The sequence below is a fragment of the Xenia sp. Carnegie-2017 genome, unplaced genomic scaffold (assembly GCF_021976095.1).
Source record: "Xenia sp. Carnegie-2017 unplaced genomic scaffold, XeniaSp_v1 HiC_scaffold_19, whole genome shotgun sequence".
Classification (NCBI taxonomy): domain Eukaryota; kingdom Metazoa; phylum Cnidaria; class Anthozoa; order Malacalcyonacea; family Xeniidae; genus Xenia; species Xenia sp. Carnegie-2017.
This window is the reverse complement of record NW_025813481.1, coordinates 11687626-11707942: the sequence shown is the minus strand read 5'-3', so window position 1 is coordinate 11707942 and position 20317 is coordinate 11687626. Positions and strand designations below refer to the sequence as shown.

General features: G+C 35.1%; 1 protein-coding gene across 3 annotated transcripts; it reads right to left on the bottom strand.

The window, feature by feature from the left end:
* Positions 1–1528: 1528 nt before the first annotated feature.
* On the bottom strand, positions 1529–19562 carry LOC124439023 (centriolin-like). 3 transcript variants are annotated; one of them, XM_046989218.1, is made up of 28 exons: positions 19387–19562; positions 18583–18644; positions 17982–18121; positions 17038–17310; positions 16406–16592; positions 15552–15745; positions 14886–15014; positions 14276–14483; positions 13917–14002; positions 13779–13841; positions 13139–13270; positions 10531–10702; positions 10251–10439; positions 9706–9905; positions 9222–9356; positions 8265–8528; positions 7925–8008; positions 7318–7422; positions 7044–7151; positions 6349–6408; positions 6040–6120; positions 5754–5858; positions 5255–5300; positions 4642–5141; positions 4177–4248; positions 3935–3982; positions 3542–3610; positions 1529–2046 (listed from the first exon to the last, which is right to left on the bottom strand). In XM_046989218.1, exons 2-28 carry the CDS (start codon positions 18632–18634, stop codon positions 1975–1977), a joined length of 3774 nt encoding a protein of 1257 aa, XP_046845174.1. In that variant the 5' UTR covers positions 18635–18644; positions 19387–19562; the 3' UTR covers positions 1529–1974. The 3 variants fall into 3 exon arrangements, with proteins under 3 accessions (XP_046845174.1, XP_046845173.1, XP_046845175.1); XM_046989217.1 differs by lacking the exon at positions 1529–2046 and having other exon boundaries at positions 3395–3610; XM_046989219.1 differs by lacking the exon at positions 1529–2046 and having other exon boundaries at positions 3413–3610; positions 4642–5093.
* Between the last annotated feature and the right edge of the window lie 755 nt (positions 19563–20317).

Sequence of the window (20317 nt, the reverse complement as noted above, 5' to 3'; positions counted from 1 at the left end):
TAATATAAACCTTATCAACAATATAAGTTAAACTTAAAGGAGCGCGCACGTGCATGCTGCTTTTTTACGTTCATTCAAAGACAAACATTTTGTGTTAAATGCAATATGTGACGATGTATATCAACAACGCCGTCAAAGATATACAGGTCAGCGAGGAGAATCAAAAGTTATTTAATAAATTCCCAATGTCTTCACAATAGACTGCGTAAATTATTACTTATGCTCAATGCATGATCAAAAAAACTTAACTTTTTCAAAGCAAAAAAAACGTTGGTAGTTTGGAAATATCTTCCAAAGGAGTACAGTTGCTACTGCAGTCATTCTCTCGCACGCAAGGCTCTCGTGCAGGCTAGTTCTATTGCTGCATTAGAAGAGAGACAATTCAACTTTCGATGGATAGTTTGAAATTATTTGAATTGCTAAGTTTATATCCACGTTGCAAGATAGTATTTGACTTTTATTGCATCACAATTCTCATTTAATTGAGGCAAATGTAGTGAAGAAGTGATCGTTTGCAAAATAGAAAGTAAGTTTTACTAACAGGCTTACTTGTGTTGCATTGCCGTAGAGCGAACAAATTACATTGCGTTGAAATGTTTCTTTCAATACTCAATAGCCTTTTGAGCATTGCACATATCACCCTCCAATAACACTTCAAGACAGCAAAATTCACATCCGTTGGTCATTATTTTTTGGCTGTAGTATAATGATTACCAAGGTAACGTAACACCAAAATTAAACCTGCAGTGCAACAAATCTCTCGCACCACTGGATATACATTAAACTATCTTTCCAATTGCTATTTTGACTTTTGCCAATCATTGAAGTGGTTTTACGCTGTCACAATAACTGTTTTTTTCATCAAAATACTAACTCACATTGAATTAGTTTGATTTGTGCTGCCTTCCTGCCGGTTTTCAATCATCATTCTTTACATGAACAGTTTTGCATGGTTGAAAAGCATTATCTGCTCTACCTGTTTCCCAAAGGCAATGGGAGGCTTAAGCTACCATCACTTGCCCAAGGTGACCCCTCAGGCTAGTAGAGGGAAAAAGACGCCTTACTTTTCCATTCTAAGCTTGCTCCAAGCTAAGCCTAGCCACTGCCCTGATGCATGTAATGAATATTATCACGTATTGATTATAATCACCTATAATGGTTCGTGCAAAGCTAAAGAAATAAAGTTCAACTGAGAAAACATTAACGACACCAGAATTAAAACAAAAGAACGTTTTGTAATGAAACGAAAGCAAATGATGCGTTTTCATTGAAAGCTGACATGTTGTTAGTTAATACAAAAGGAATTCAACACATCTGGGAAATTTTTACAATCCTAAAGTGTTAACAAGCGTTCTGATTGTTCAATAAAAAAAAAAGTAAATGTTGAATAAATATGGAATAGAAAGAACGAGTAAATATAATAATGTACGTTTTGAATTCATTCAGCTTCCGTATATTGATCGTTACAAAGTAACAGACTTCTTGTGTGTTAAACCGTTGGAAAGAATATGAACTAAAATGGCAACAATTTACTGGATTTCAATAATTTATAATTACAATTTGCTCTTTAATTATTTCCACATCAATCCGTTCTATGACTTAAAAATCCCAGAACGTAATGTTCATGTAAAATTATATCTATTTTAATAAAGTAACATAGGAACAAGTTATTGCATTTTCATTAGGCATTTTCAAATGTTTCACTTTGTCTGATTTCAATTTCACTATTATCCCTCCCCCGGCTACGTATAAAAACGAGGCATTTCTTCGAAATTGTAACGTTTTGAAAAAATGATATAGGATATTACAGTAACACGAAGAAACCCAAGACATTATGCCAAAGTCAAGTCGACATCATCTAGTTGTAGCAATCTTTGTAATTTACCTTCTTATACAGCGTACCCACCAACACCGACCCAACCATGAACAGTGTAGACCTTTTAAATTAGGTAGGGCAGAGATATCATTCATGAGTTATGGTTTTTCACGAGATGATAAAAGATTTGCGCGATGATCAATCAATGTCAACATGTGATCCTGTAGTCTCTACAGAAAATAAACATCCGCCGAAGTATAACATCACCAGAAATTAGGGACATTTTGCGACTGCGCTCGCACTCAGCGGTTCCTCTTTTATACAACTAATATTCAATAAGCGTGGGAGTTTCACAGAGTTTTATAAGGCTCTTAAAACTATTTTTTCTTTTTAAATCAATCTTTGGAGGAACTTATAAAAATAAAAATAAATATAAAGAGCACGAACGTAGGTTTTGTCTTCGAAAATTAAGATGTTTGACATGTTCAAGAAAAAAAATATGCAAATGTTTGAGTCACATTCAAAAGCGACAACCTTATTCATTATTCTACAGAAGCAAATTTGTCAAAAGTTTAAGAGCTTTTGGAAGTATTCTATCGTGACTAAATCAACTATCAAACAAACAATTTCAGTAAAGGAAACATTGGACTTCAGTTTAAGAGTGTGGCAATTGGGATATGAGGACTAGGTGATGTATTATATGCTCGAGTCCGTCAATCATTTTCAGCATATTCATATAATTGCTATAGAAACATTAGCTGCAAACCAACATTCTTGTCACATATCAGGGAAAGTCTGTGCTCTTCGTAGTCGTTTTCATTTATCATTTACAGGTAATTTATAATGCTCGGCAGCTTTACCACAGTTATCGAGTGTGGCAGCTTTACCACATTTATCGAGTGTGGCAGAGGGGGAATATGCTATACTATCATGTGTAATTTTGAATTTAAAATTTCCACCACTCCTTTACTAATAAAAAACACGCCATTTTGAAAAATATAGCTTTCTTATCCGGCATTATGTACCACATTTCTGGTAATGAGCTTTTCTTTAAGCACTAATAATGACAGCCGAGTGTTTTGTATTCCCAGAGAAGAGCAAGTTTCTAACGCTAGTTTACTATGAGAATGAATTTGAATCAAAGTCACCCTGTTGATTCTAATCAACAACAAAGCAGTTATAATCACATACAAATTTACGTAGCTCAACACTGTAGATGCAATGTACATGCATGGTGTACAACAATCAAAATACAACCGGCCATTTCAAAATAAAACGATTTAAGAATTGCCGAAGTAAAATATACTGAAATGTTTTAATCTCTGTCTCCACAATATCGTTTGTAACGATGAAAACTGTCCTAACACCAAGTCCTACTTGAACTATTAATTTCAAATACGCAAGTATATAATCACACATATTCAACCATTGAATTAAAATACATGAAACGCTACATGAAGCAAATAATTGAAACCAAATCTTACACAAGACACGCGAGACTTTACCCCAGACACGCGTGTGTGAAAATTGACCACACACGCGTATCTGGTGTAAAACAACGGCTTCAAAAAATTACTAGGGTTTTGTATTACAGGTAGCGTTCCATGTATTTTAGTTCAATGTAATCAACACAACACACTATGAACAACCAGAAGACACTTTGATGATTGAAAATCCGATTGATAAAAGTACAAAATCAAATAGTGATGCAAAGAAGTCGCTTACCGCAAGAGCTCCATCAAGGTGAGATTCGACGGTTTTTGCATTTGATTTTTCTCTCAACGAGTGGGAAACCTTTACAAATTCAAGATCAAAATGTTAGCTATGTATTAAGTTCATTTTCTGGAAAAACGAGAATACACATCAGCGGTAATAAACTGCTAACGCAAAGTCTAAACTACACAGTTTTTTAACACTTCCTTAAAAAAAACACGTATATTGTACTGTGTTCAAAAAAATAAAACGCCTTGAAATACAAGAAATTATTTCGAGGTATATTCGACCGTATGAAAGCTACAACTTGCTAGTAATATAATTCATTAAAGAAAACAACAGACCGAACAATAGACCGTTCAAACACGTCCCGTGTCGTTTTTTATGAAAAAATGAGCAACATACCGTGTTTTCTAGGTTTTGTAGATCAGACCTCAATGTGTTCAACTTGTTCTATAGAAGAGATTTTTGAAATATTTCAGCGAAAGTAAAATTACAAGTACGTTATGGCGATTATTTCATGAATTTATATTGAAATTTAGCTATACTTCAAATATCCAACTAATTTTTTGACAGTTTTATCAAAAAATTATTCTGCATGTTTGTAGCTTGTGCGCTAAAGTTCAGCAATTGGAATTACTTTATACCTCAGTTATTTGAGAAGACAATTTACTTTGGGTTATAGCCAGTCTTTCTTCAAGGGATAGGACGTCTTCCTCCTATGAAAAGAAAGTCTTAGGGGCTGATTGCATGAGCCCGATAGCCAGGATTCAGCCAAGCGTTAAATGATTTTGGCAAATGGAAACTATTCAATACTTGTCATCAGATAAATCTTCCCGAGAAATTTCACAATATTCTGATTTAATAACGACGCAAAACATTTAAAAGTACAAGAACCAATTTTGCCTAATTTATGAACTTCAACAGGAATGACTTGTAGCCCTTAAAAAACAGTTGTAATTTTTACGCTTAAAGTTTGCCTCCTTTCAATGCCTTGAAATCATTTCACGCCTCATTGAATCCCGGTTAGCCGGGATCATGTAAACAGCCACTTAAATTGTAGGATAACTTCAAATGCGATTGGATGAAATTGTTTCAATTGGAAAACTCACCAATTCATCGTGTTCAGGAACATTGCAGTGCTCCCTTTTATGTGAGTTTTTCAATTTTTTAAACTGTATCGTATGATTGCCGCTTCCATAGTGATGATGTCTATGTATCTCGCTAACGTTTGTTTCAAATCTTCTGTTCGTTTCTGCCGGTAATGATACACCGTCGTCATAGTGATGATGACAAATAACTTCAGGAGGAGAAAAAGCTGATACATTGATTGGTTGATACTTCGACTCGCTAGCTATGTCACCATGATGATAATTGATCACTTCAGGAGATACTCTAATTGGTTGAGCCTTCGATTCTCGAAGTACGTTACCATAGTGATGATGAACTTCGCTCAAGTTACCGGCCAAGGGTTGATTAGCTATGTTCTTTGACTCTATAGAACGTGGTATTACTGGAGCGGCACTGCTATTGTCCTGGTAGCGCACATGATCACCATGACTACCTGGAGAATATATATGATGTGTTATTTGATGTACTGGCCGGACAGCGTCTGGAAAATATGTTTACAATTCTTTGAGAGCCGAATTCATCCATTTGAAATTTGCAAGATGATAAAGTAATTATTGCTAACATGCTATAATATAGAACTACACGGATACTGACCATTATTTTGTATTGTTTCATTCAATAAATTCTCCACAGATTGTATCTGATAATCAAAGAATTCATGTGGTCAGAAATTGTATAAAACATTCATCTTTTACAATGCTAGCATAAACTATGCAAAATATATCAGAAGGCTATTAAAAGAGGCAACAGAATTCATAGGTAAAGGTCTCAGCTTAGTCATTTGCTATGCAATGACGAGTGTGAGCTGATGACGAGTGTGGTAATGAATATCGATCTACAATAACCATCTCGTCATTTCTACTTTCAATTATATGATGCTTGCGTGCATACTTGATTTAAAATGTAAATTTCGTCGCTCAAAACTTTTGAAACACTGGCTTCGTATAAAACAACAGAGGGAAAATGATAATTTGAGGGAGGGGTGGGTATAATAATGTGTTATGTTATTTTAAAGGAAAGAGTAAAATACATATGAATATTCATTCATGCTACCTCCCCAATATCCATATATATAAAAAAATGTAAAACTTACTTTGTCTTCAGCATGTCTGATGTCTGCCTCGATTCTTTTTCGACTTTCTTCCATTAGTCTTCGAGATCTCTCAATGTCATGCTCATTCTTGGCAGCTTTCGCTTTCTGCAATATTGAACTTCAAATGAAATTTTTCATGCGTTTTTATTTAGTAGCAGCGTAATAAAAACACTCAAAAAGAGAAGATTACAATAAGTCGATGCGTTGTACATCACGAATCTATGTACAAAACAAAAACGGACATAAGGTTGAAAAAAGACTGTCTTTTCCAAGAACAAAGCTATACCTCTTCAGCTTCAAGTCTTTCTGAGAGTTTGCGTTTGATTTTTTCAAGATCTTGATGGACCTGATCTCTAAGGTCGCCAGCCTTATGAAAAGTAAAAGAAAATAAAGGCAACAGCTTTAACAACATGCAAGCACAGACAACACATGGTGGTGGACTTGTTAAAAGCGGTAAGCACCGTATATATAATTACGTTAGTATGTCTTTCATTGGTTACTCGTGTACATGCGCATGAGTAATTGTATGCATACATGCATTGGTTCAACCTTGAGCATTGCAATATACTTCTTCAAAGTGAAATCTTGTTTTTACCTTCATAGCTTCAGATAGCTGAGCTTCCAAGTCAACAATTTTTGCATCTTTCTTGTTGATCTTTACATGAAAAAAATGTAGGCAAGCGTGAATCAAGATGGCGCTTATGAATGTTGATCACAGGCTGGTGGTTAAATGAGAATGTTAACCCACTCAATCAGGAGTGATGTTAGAATGAAACTTTAATCATTATTTTTTTAGTGTGGTGCCTGAAATCGAGTTTACAAATTCTTTGGACTAATACCTTCGTTAAGACCGATACGATGAAGAAACTTTACCGTTGACGCGCTACACCGTCTAGTGTCTTCATCAGGAGTGATCTGATGTTGAAACTTGAGTTGTTATAAACTCCAGTCTACCGTCTTCATCAAGAGGGATCCAACATCAAAACTTTAATTCTAATATACCTCCGTCTAGTGTCTTAATCAGAAGTGATCTGTTCTGATGTCGAAACTTAAGTCCTTATGTACTCCAGTCTGGTATCTTCAACGGAATTGATCTCGGGTTAAAAGTTGAGTCTTTATTAAACCAGAGTAGTCATTTTATTATGACTAATCCGCATTGCATCTCAAATTGGCCACTGAAATAGAATACTTTTATTCGAGAAAAGAACAAAACAATTCCTTACTCCATCATCCCTGACGTGGAATGTATACGCAATATTCTATATTTATCTAAAACACAGTGACCATCACCTCTTTAAGATGTTGCTCTTGAAGTTCACTGATTTCATCTTGCAGTAAGTCCATTTCAGTTACAAAATTCTTGCGCTCAAATGCATCCAAACCTGCCAACTCATTCATCTACGAATGATCAGAAATGCATACATAATGTATCAATAAAACCAGAGCACCCTTATGTACCCAGAGCACCCTTATGTACCCAGAGCACCCTTATGTACCCAGAGCACCCCAGAGCACCCTTATGTTATAAAATTCAAGCAACTTCCTTGAAGGCCCAGTGTCTTACTTGAAATCGGAGATCTCGGTTTTTTTCTTTAGATCTATGTAATTGATGTCGTAAATTTTCATTTTCGTCTTTCAAAATTCGATCCCGTGATGTTGTCTTCTGTAACTAAGCAAAAACACATCCCACTGATTAGCATCCTCAGGAGAAAAGGAAAGGTTTTCACAGCTCTTTTAGAACTTCGGATGGCATTATGTAACAGCACAAACATTGTTATGAATTGAAATTCATTCAACTATTTCATTGGGTCATATCAGCTATCATTCCACCTGATGTTTTTAACGGAGTTCGTTTGAAAAGTCACGGCATTTTTTAAATTAGTCAATCAATTTCGAACAATTAAATCAAATACAAATATAAATGAAGGACCACGTACGTATAAGATATTGAGTATGGTATAAAAATCGATTCTAAATTCAACGTTTTCAAAAAACCGGAGCAAAGCAACCCTTGTTTAAATGCCCATAACAAATGTCAACATAACCACCCGTTCATGCACAAGTACTTTGCTGAAGCTGTTCAATAACGGGCAAATTTAATCACTTGCCTCTTCATAATCACGTTTTTAAGATATAGATACACACAAAAACGAAATACAAACTCCACTTACATCTCTCAGTTGACTTGACTTCGATTCTAACTCGTCATTAATTCGACGTAGATCAGACAGCAACTCTTCAATAACAGATTTTGCCTGCGGAAATATAAAAATCAACAGTACTCAATGTGATATGGGAAAATAACACACGTAAGTTAAAGTTATTTACAATTGTTCACACATGAACTTTTCCGCATAAAGAAAAAAGGATCGTTATATTCGCCAAGGACCTTTTAGTTTTATTAAAAGAAATCATCAAAGCCGATAATCTTATCTTCAATAGCTAATTATATCCAGTAAATAATCACAATCAATATCCAGTGATATTTCATCGAAATTTACAAAAAATTACCTCATGTCTAGCGTTTTTTCGTTTTCCCTTTTCTTGGTTTAAATCTTGCATTAAGTCTGCATATTTTTCACGCAAATTAACAAGACAAACGCCAACAGCGTCTTCTTCATCAACAGACTGTCTTTCAACGATCTTCCCACCTTCAATATCAGCAAGCAGTTGTTTCAACCTAAATACAACCTTATCCTTTAAACCATCCGATGGTTCTTGATCCAGTGTATGTTGCAACTCGTGAAGACGGTCCTTAAGTGATTCGTTAGTTGCCTACGCAAAAAAAAATACAGAATAATTCAAAGTTACAAATAAAACACAATCATTTGACTCATAATTCGAGCAAAAAACATACAGATTAATTCAAAGTTACAAATAAACACAATTATTTGACTCGTAATTCGAATAAGCTATAAAATGTTTTGTGTATTTATTTCATTTCTACGTTAAATCGTATTTGATTTTGATTGTTAATAAGCATCATTGACTTCATGGCAAAAAAAAGTAATAAAACCTACACAGTAAAAACTGATTGGTTAAAATAACCATAACAATTGGTTACCTCAGATGCATTTAACCACTTTCACCAACATTTTTATGGTTATACTTCAACCAATCATATGGTTATTTTAACCAATCAGTTTTTACCGTGTACAAGCCAAAGTCCGTTTCTCTCCGAAGAGGATAAATTTACGTTACGTATAATATCTCATCTAATATCCTATACTATACACCTTAAATTCTTGAACATTTATCTGTAAGTGAAAACGTAATGGAATAAAAATAAAGTGCGAGAGGCAATGTACTTTTCTACTCTTTAAGTTCGCTTTCAACATGAAAGAATATGCTAAATCTATCAACTACCAATGCGTGTATTTAAGATTAAGCAAAGTGAAATCAACATTTAATGCAATTAAATGGAACACGTGTCTTGAATTACGTGATTAAATGTAATGCGTTGGTTACCTGTAAAGCAGAAGTTTGTAAGTTAAGATGATTGATTTTTGTTTCTTGGTCCGCAAGTTTCTTCGCAATTTCTGCATCTTTTGCAGCAAATTTCTGATTATGTTCAATATGAGACTGCGATGCTGCACGTTCTTTCTAAGAAAAAAATGAAAATTCATGACAAAACAAGATGTTAGGTTGACTCATCCCTTAATATTTGTCTATCATACGTAGAACTCACAAATTTTACTTTGAGTTATTGTAAGAATAACAGCCGACCCATAAACTTGCAACAATTTGAGTAAATTTTCGGCCAAATTTTTACACAAACTCAGTGTATAAAGAGCGTGTAGAGAATAAACAGGAGGAATTTACCAACAATCTTGTTGATATCCCTACAAGCCTCGTTAAAATTTTATTAGCTAAATGGTGGCTAATTGATTCATTGGGAGCTCAGTCTTTCTAGTCGTCATAACACGTACTCGAGACACAACTAAATTCTCACCTCAAGTTTTGCATTCAATTTTTTTATATTTTCCTGAAGTTGGGCAATTTCTTTACTGGCGTGTTTTAGTTTTCCATCGGCCTCAATCATTCCTAGTTTGCTGTTTTTTTCCAAAGCCTTCAATTCATTCCGCAACGAGTTCTCCCTTTCTTCAGCTTCTTCCGCTTTCTGTTCCTCGTTTTTTAAAGCCACAAGCGCATCTGAAAAATTAAAGTACTTAAAGTCTAAGTTTTACCTTTAAAGTAATGGGATGAAATAGAAAACCATTCTCTATGAGTGGGTGGAGGGATGCTAACAGCAGTTAACATCAAAGCAAAGAAAGAAAAACTGCCCAGAGGGATGAAAAGAAAAAAATTAGCATTAAAAATATTTTAAATTACACCATAGGTAGAAGATAAACAAATGCTAGAAGATCCGAGAATATAACTTTAAAAAATGAAGAGAAAAATACAAAAGTTAAGATAACGTGATGGGCAAAAAGAAATACTGTATTTTTATATACGAAGACTGGTATGACGATTGACGACTAAAGACTGAGTTCTCACACTGTAATTCTTGCTCCAGGTTATCCTGTTTGTCCTTCTCTTGTGCAAGTTGACCAGTCAATTCATTGACATTATTCAGCAGTTCTTGTATTTTGTGTTCCTGCTTCGTTATACGCTTACTAATTTCTTCACCACTTTCTCTCAAAGTGCGAATCGTGTGCTCATCAGCCGCTTTTCGGGATGATTGAACTACACAAAAAGAAAGTATTATATTTCAGAGAGCATCAAGCAGTAGAGCATAGGAAGAAAAGTGATGAGTGCTAAAGTGAAATGCATTTACCTTCATTCCCAACTTCTTCAGCCAGTTCCTTCTTCATTTTTTCCACCATACCCTCTTCTTCTTTGATTTGTGCAGACGCATACATTAATTTCCATTTCAATCCATTGATTTCTTTCTCTTCTTGAGCCACTTCATCAGTTTTAGCAGCTATAATATCTTCCAATTGTTTTTTCTATAAGAGAAAATGTATATGAACGATAGTGAATGAAGATAACTTAATCAAGGTGTTTTTCATGTTATATATGATCTTAGACCCCGTTCACAAGATACCGGTAGAGTTTGAAAACGACGAAAAACTCTTATAGTTTGGTGTAAGGTTCACACGACACCGGTATAAAAAAGTAAGAGACCTTAACGCTAACAGTAACAGTTTGAAAACGGTATGGAAATCCGTAGCAGTTTGAAAACGTAACCGTAAGAGTTTCATTAAGGTAAGGGGAAACTTTTTTCTCTGCTAAAAAAGATGCGATAAAATATTCGAAAACAGTCGTTACGGCGATAAATATAGTCCGCGCAAAAAGGTAGACTTCAAATAAATGTAACTTAAATAAACTGAAAGCCGGCATAAATAATGGAGTAGCGGGAACACAACACCAAAATCGAAGCAAAATCTTTGACATTAACGTGTGAACAGTACGAAACGGTATGAAACTACGGGTAGAGTTTCGTAAAGGTATCTTGTGAACGTAGTCTCATACAATACGTAGTGCTTCTAAATATCCTCTTACACGACGCAGTGTTAGAAAGGTATGTCATTCGAATAGCTCAGGCTAAAAATGGACAAAATCTCAAAAGAAAAGAAAAAGTTGTTGTCAGTTGCACAAAGACTTAGGTTTTAATCAGTCGTTAACTTCTTTACTTTTTCAGCAATCAGCAAGCATGAATTGCATGTGCAATATTACAGTTGAATGGGGTGAGAGCGCATGAACTGCATGTGCAATATTACAGTGGAATGGGGTGAGAGCAATGAACTGCATGTGCAATATTACAATGGAATGGGGTGAGAGCGCATGAACTGCATGTGCAATATTATAGTAGAATGGGGTGAGAGCGCATGAACTGCATGTGCAATATTACAGTGGAATGGGGTGAGAGCGCATGAACTGCACGTGCAATATTACAGTGGAATGGGGTGATAGCGCATGAGCTGCATGTGCAATATTACAGTGGAATGGGGTGAGAGCGCATGAACTGCATGTGCAATATTACAGTGGAATGGGGTGAGAGCGCATGAACTGCATGTGCAATATTACAGTGGAATGGGTGAGAGCGCATGAAATGCATGTGCAATATTACAGTGGAATGGGGTGAGAGCACATGAACTGCATGTGCAATATTACAGTGGAATAAGGTGAGAGCGCATGAGCTGCATGTGCAATATTACAGTGGAATGGGGTGAGAGCGCATGAAATGCATGTGCAATATTACAGTTGAATGGGGTGAGAGCGCATGAACTGCATGTGCAATATTACAGTGGAATTGGGTGAGAGCGCATGAACTGCATGTGCAATATTACAGTTGAATGGGGTGAGAGCGCATGAACTGCATGTGCAATATTACAGTGGAATGGGGTGAGCGCATGAAATGCATGTGCAATATTACAGTGGAATGGGGTGAGAGCACATGAACTGCATGTGCAATATTACAGTGGAATGGGGTGAGAGCGCATGAGCTGCATGTCCAATATTACAGTAGAATGGGATGAGAGCGCATGAACAGCATGTGCAATATTACAGTGGAATGGGGTGAGAGCGCATGAACTGCATGTGCAATATTACAGTGAAATGGGGTGAGAGCACATGAACTGCATGTGCAATATTACAGTGGAATAGATTGAGCGCATGAACTGCAAGTGCAATATTACAGCAGAATGGGATGAGAGCGCATGAACTGCATGTGCAATATTACAGTAGAATGGGGTGAGAGCGCATGAACTGCATGTGCAATATTACAGTGGAATGGGATGAGAGCGCATGAACTGCATGTGCAATATTACAGTGGAATGGGGTGAGAGCACATGAACTGCATGTGCAATATTACAGTGGAATAGATTGAGCGCATGAACTGCAAGTGCAATATTACAGCAGAATGGGATGAGAGCGCATGAACTGCATGTGCAATATTACAGTAGAATGGGGTGAGAGCGCATGAACTGCATGTGCAATATTGCAGTGGAATAGATTGAGCGCAAATGAACTGCATGAGCGAGAACTGACTAATTTAATAGAAAATTTTAGCAATTAATTTATCAGCACGTTCACCATGTATGGGGCAAATTGAGAAATAAGTGATTTCCCCAGTAGTCCTAATTCACCCAATCGCAAGTTTTAAAAACAATAAACGATGACCTGTTCTCAAACAAAAAAGCTATGAAGTACATGAACAAAGTCTGTACTTTCAAGTAAACTATACTTTAAGATTGTAGTTTAGTAATTTTTTCCATGTTCAATTCATATGAAATAGATAAAGTTTGTCCCAAGAGAACTCGCCTCACGAGTTCTAACACGACGAGTTAGATACACGTGTAGTATTAGAAATCTTCTAAAAATGACACGTTTTCAATACTATACGACTGCAAAAATTTTCATCGTTCTAAGACTCGTGTTACCTGTAAATCATTGTCTATTTTATTACTCTCGCGCTCGAGTTGCATGAGTTCATCTTGTTTCTTGTGCATATTGTGTATCGCTTCGTTCATTTCCCGCTCGAGGTCTACACATTCGCCTTGGATAGTGTTAATCTAAGCAAAGAAAAGCAATGTGAAGAAAAATTAGGACAAACAAAAAGAATGTCTAAATGATTACACATTTCTTAAACACAAGCAAAGGTGAAAATTTCTCTATTCTACTGACGTCCTAGCATACAATACTAGATTTACAACTGATATTTGACCGCAATTGAAGCAAAACCACATAAAATTGACGTTATATAAAAGCACATTTATGAAGAAATTAAATACCACATAGCTACCACTTATGTCAACTTACAAAAACCAAACCAGGTATTTTATGCATGCAGCGGGTGAAGGGTTGGAAACTACACAAAGAGAAAGGTTCACAACTTGATGTTTTCACCATAGTTGAATAGCAAACTGCTTCTACTGTGAAAACTTAAAATAATAGTTGGTTTGTATCAAAAACAGTTCTATTACTGTGTCAAGTCTTTAAAAATCTTTTAGTGAAACGTCATAGTGCATATGAAACAGGAAATGTCTAAATATCAAAGCAAAACACAAAGAAAATACATACAAATTCGAGTTTATCAGCGAGTTGATTCTGAGCAAGACCATCAAAATCATCCAAAGCTTTCTTCTATAAATCAAACATAAATATGTAATTTTTAAGGCCGTCTAAAGAAGCGACGACTTAATAAGAATCGTTATATACCTTGTTCTCAAGGGATTGCTCTACTAAAGCAAGTTCATCACTGACATCACGCAACACGTCATTTTTCTTTTCTAGCTCCACATTCACTGAAATGTTAAAGATAATATTTACATAAAGTATGGAGAGATAGAAAGCCTTACAGATGAAATAAAGTGGACATAAAATGAAGAAAATAGCAGGGAAGCTTTAGTCACAATAACGTCACATTGTCAACTATCTCTTCATTTCCGAATGTCTAAGAGATTGCACGGTGAAAATGAGCCTACGGACGTATTCCCCATTAAAGTCGCAGAAAATTGCGAGGCAAAGTTTCGTGTCATGAACAATTTCATTCGTATATCGTCTCTAAATCTACTTACACAGTCTTAGCGCCTTATTCTTCTCATTCAATATCTTATCAAGCTCGGCCTTGTTTCTTTCCAATGCTTCGTAATTTCTTCTGAGCGAATCCACTTGTGCATTCTGTTCAACAGAGCCAGTAGTTTTCAAGAGCCGAGGGAATTGATGTCGTCTGTAGGTCGCCTTGCCAATGTACGCACTGTCATCTAGGCCTTCTATTTCACCAGACTGAACAGAAATAAGTAACAAATAGAGACGTGGGGGTTAGGATTTAAGAATAACCGTGAAAGATCAACAAAATAAACAAGCAACAGCTATCTCGAGATAACCTTGAGACAGGATAACCAACATTTAGAGATCATGGTTCAAAAACTGGCGAAAGATACATTCCATGCAAACCGAAATTTTATTCTTGTAGCGTTAAAACAGCAAATAAAAACTTATCCTCTTAATGACAACTAGTCCTCTTGCTCTTTTTCTAATCATCATGCAGAATGTTGTTTTGCCAGCCTTTACAACAATTTGACTTTAAAACGAATCTAAAATTACTCATTCCTAACGCTTTTTTAATCAAATATGAATAAACATTGCCAATAAAATGTACGTTTCTGAAAACCATCATTCTCGTACCTCGTCATCGACTAAAGGCATTTGTCCAAGCAGTTCAAATTTTTCATCCAACTTGTAAAAGGCTAGTTCTTGCTCCAACCTGTATTGGTTTTCCGACGCTTTCACCAAATCAGCATTCTTTGCTTTCACCTGGTTGATATATTTAGAAACGCGTTACAACAGAACAGTTGTACAATGAGACTATGCAAATACTGCACAGCAAAGAAATGTGAACAAAAGAAGGAACTTTTGCCTTGTATTTAAAGCAAATAGATAGTTTCCATGATGTAAACTTGATCAGAAATTGCTCATTTCTACAAAAAGGTTCACTTTATAGCAAAAATAGGTACTTAGCAGTTCCAATAACAATTTACGAGTTGTAGTGAGCTGTTTCTGACTACGAGTAGATTCATCAAAAATGCTTGACACAAACGAAACTTACAATTTCTACTTACTTCCTTAAAATAAAGAATTTATGTTATCAGATTTTAAACCACATGAATTTTGGTTCAAAAAATGTCCGAATGATAAATTTCAGGATTCAAAAAGCTCGTATCTTCCATAGGCTCCAAGTAATTTGCTATACAAAATACTCCATACGCATGCACATTGTCGTCCATTCAAGTACATTCAAATCCATAGGCATGCACATTGTCGTCCATTCAAGTACATAGAAATCACTCTTACCAACGCATTCTTCGCTTCTATTTCTCGCTCTAATTCGTTAATTTTTTCAGCTTGTGATTTCTCTCTTTCTTTTGCATCACACTGCGCTTTCAATAGATCGTCGATGGTGGCATTTGCTTTGCTTTTCTCTTCTTCTATATTAAGTTTCTGTTTTTCGAGCTTAGCAAGCTCGACTTCCAATCTCTGGGTCTCCTCTGAAATGCAATACATTGCATATGGTTAAATGTAACGAGGGTCACAGTTTTGTTAATAAAAATAAATAAGACGAGAACTTTTCTTTTACATGAGCAACATTTCAATTGAAGTGTACATCTCCACAACTTTACGGTACAACGTGTTATTCAAAATACCCCATGTCAACATTTCTATTGAAGTGTACATCTCCACAACTTTACGGTACAACGTGTTATTCAAAATACCCCATGTCAACATTTCTATTGAAGTGTACATCTCCACAACTTTACGGTACAACGTGTTATTCAAAATACCCCATGTCAACATTTCTATTGAAGTGTACATCTCCACAACTTTACGGTAGAACGTGTCATTCAAAATACCCCATGTCAACATTTCTATTGAAGTGTACATCTCCACAACTTTACGGTACAACGTGTCATTCAAAATACCCCATGTCAACGTTTCAAGTTGAAGCAGACCTGAGCACCCAGAGAGAGAAAAAAGACCCTTTTAGAGCGTTGACAAACAACCTTTTAGATGATGATCGACAAAAGCATTAAAATTACCTATTACATAAATTAAGCAAATCAGGAAGGAAGCAACAACTTAAAACTTTCTAAGAAAAAAGAACGTTTTAACTGAAAAGAAGACTAAAACCTTAATTGAAAGGGATTTACCTTGAGAAAATCTCAAGTCTGCCTGTCGACGTTCTTCTTTCTTAATAACTTCACCATCTAGCATGTTCAGACTACGTAAATGATACACGATAAACTCGCGATAGTGCGGAAGATTGGTGACTGGATTTCTTTGCAGGTCCAAGGTCGTCAAATCTTGAAGACATCGCAATTTAGTAACCTCGAACAACTATATGTATCAATTAACAATGAGTAGAGTAAAGGTATTGTGATGTATAGGAGTCTTAGGAGAGGCTGCCTTCAGTACGAGTTACAGTTAAATATTAAAACTTGAGTAGTTACGTACTCAAGTCTAGTGTCCTTCTCTGGAGAGATCTGATACTGAAACTTTAGTTCTTACATACTCCAGTCTAGTTTCTTCAATCAGGAGTGATCTTATGTAGAAACTTAAGTTCTTATATACTTTAGTTTAGTGTCTTCAATCAGGAGGGATCTCATGTTGATAATTTAGTCCTAATACAGTCTAGTCTAGAGTTTTTGTTTCTATATAGTTCTTGGAAATACTGGATCATGCAAAAACTGAAGATCTTCCTACATTCTCTTGCTCATAATTGCTCAAAGAAATGAAGAAATGATAAAGGTATCATGGAAAGATTTAATGAAGCAAAGCTTACTGATGTAACTTGATTGTCGGACAACTTAAGTTCTTTAAGACTTCGCAGTTTCTTCATCACAGCACGAGGAATACACGTGATTCCATTACAACTCAAATCAAGAACCTCTAACACGACCAAACTGTCCAAACCCTCGATGTTTTTAATTAAATTATTAGACAAGTTAAGTTCACGAAGTTCAACAAGACTTTCAAGTTTCTGTATTTTTTCAATCATGTTGTGACTCAAGTTGAGTATTTTAAGTCGTTTCAGCTTCTCCAAATTTTCAATGAACTAAAAAATGGATGGACAGAGATTTTCAATGAAGAAACAGCTAACAAAAAGCTCGTTTTTCTTCATCGATGGAAATGTATACAATGCTAAAACACATTAAAGAACAGTGCTATAAATATTAGTCTAAATACGTATGAAGGGCCTTTCAATGAATTATATATAAATCACATTTTTTCATCGTCAACAATAACAATGTAAACCTACGCATCAAAAAACATAATGAACTGATGTCCTCAGCCTTATCATGTAGTCATGAAAAGTTGCACTGTCTGTTTCATTATTTTACCATAATGATAAGCAAAATCCCTGAATGTAAAGTTTTATTGCCTAGGTAAGTGTTGGCTAGGATGAGCAAATTGAAACATTGGCAAAACTGATCTATTCAATGTCTTTGGAAAGAAATGAGAAAGATGTTGGAAACCTGCATGTGACTGTGAAATACTACACAAAACTGCACTTGAATTCATTGATATAATATATGGTTTTACATGTGATTGGCAGAATCATGCAGGTACTAGTCAAATATACCAGCATACCAGTAATTGCAAAATCATGAGTTTTGAATGAGCATATTTAGGAATGTATAGTAAACAACATACCACATTAAGCATTTTTATTAAAGATAAAGGAACAGAGCTTTTGTTAACAATGAAGCAAATATGTTATAGTACCTTGATTTTTTTGTTCAATTTGTCTTTTGGCAAATTGATCGTTAAAGAATTTATCAAGTCAAGCCTCTCCTCCTTTGTAATTTTTTTTATCAAGGTTTCAGTAAGGTAAGCAACTGAAGTTGCAATACCAATCTTTTTACCTATATACCGAAGAAAATTCTTTATAACAAATGAACTTCGTGTCTAACGAGACTAGTGATGAATATATAGTGTCTAATAAGGCTAGCAATGAATATATATAGTGTCTGATAAGGCTAGCGATGAATATATAGTGTCTCGTCAGGCTAGTGATGAATTAGCCTCTCATAAGGCTAGTGATGAATATATGTAGTGCCTGAAAAATATGTTGCAATTCAACTGTTAGTATCTTACTGGGCAAATATCTCCATAACATAAAATCGTATCAACAAAATTGCAATAAGGTATTTTTAAATATAAGTATGTAAGCATATGCAAGTATTTGCTGTTTTTCATTTGTGATTTATTTTGATAAACACTGTGGACCTTCAAATGACAACATTAAAATGCAAATGCTGCCACAAAGTTAAAACTAGATATCATAGCTAGTCATAGAAATGTGGATATCTATGTTTCTTCTTACCTTCCGGATTGGCAGCTGGCTTCAAGTGCCTATTGATATCTTCATCAGACATATCTTTTATTCTTAAAGATGTACAAATGCAATGTAAATAATATCTGTAGGTCTAGTTGGTTACACCACAAAATACTCAAGGACAATGGAACACTTTTTTTGGGGTAAGGAAGGGGTGAAATATCCCATAAATTCACTAAGTGGCATGTTAGGAACATTTTTGGGCAGAGCCATTCATCAAATCTGTATTTGAAAGGGGGTGGGGTTCAGTGTTTATTCACATATTCAGATGTGTCCTGTTGATTTTATTTGATTGCATGATGGTTTGACACCTCCAATGAATTGCTTTCAAAATAATCAGACAGGCACAACTGAATTTATGAAGGGACCAGAGGCTTTTCTTTCAGAAGCTCTAAAATGTCATTTTTTGGTCATAAAGGAAATAATACTAGCTGTATCATTTCAAATGGATTTTTCTAATCCAAATTAAAAAATTGACACCACTTAATAATTTCTACACTTTCCCTCCCCCCCAACAATCAAAAGTTGACGAGCCATTGTCTCCTGACAGCATGCCACTAATTTACTTAAATATTATTTCCCCTAGCAACACAAATATTTTTCATTTGTGTAGTTTTAGCTTTAAAGTATTTGTGACCAAAAACTCTTATAACACGACAAAACATCCCACAATTGCACTGCACTCCACACGACCATAAGAGGTTGTGAAGGGTTCGCAATTATATAATTCAAGACAAGAAATACAATACGCGTTTAAACTAGCTTGTACAAAATTACATAAAATAAACTTACAAGACACTTTTCTTCTTAATTTTCCCTTACAAAATTACAGGATATTTTAACTTTTCCCTCAAAATAAGTAAAACAATGACACCACTTGAGCATGGAAAGTATTTCCAAAATCTGACTTTGAACTTTGTAAAACTTTCCCGCCCTTCGCTAAATAAAGTGCATGCTAGCGCAATACTTCATGTCATAAGGTTGACACGGAACCTATAAAAACAGGTACGTAGGGTTTACTCAGTAAAATAAGGCAAAACCAGTGCTATGAATAGTTTTGATGATTTGAATAGCTGTTTCATCTTTCATTGTGCGTATGTCACGGTGTAACAACACAATTTAATGGCATTAACACCAATTCTATTCACAACACACCCAAAACCTATAACAACGCAATCCACATAATCCAATCAGCTTAATCCACCCATTTATCCAATTGGACGCTCTAAACGTCTACAAATTAAAAACAATTGTGTATAACTTCTTATATTCTGAAGAAGGCTCGAAGCATCTAGTCGAAAGCTGAATAAGTTATTTAAAAAAATCCATTTTTTGACAACGTAATAATTACATAATAGTAATAATTAAGCATTTAAAATAAGCGACAAAAATTTTTACGAAACGTTAGAGCATCTTCATCTGAGATCATAATAATATTGATGCCTATTTCACACTGGTTCACACCGTGACATAAGCATAACGAAAGAAAGCTTTTTTCTTATTTTTATATGTTTATCGTATTTTAAAGAGGTTCAAAGCAGCAATTATGTTGGCGTTTAAATAAAGAATGAAGATCATGCAATGCAAATATCCGAATGACTAATGGGAAAGATAGACTAAGAAGTGAACATAAAAACCACTCGTTTTTAACAACACAAGTAAATGTAGAACTTTTAAAACTGAATGATTCTTCAATTTTAAATAATTTAAAAACAAAACAATA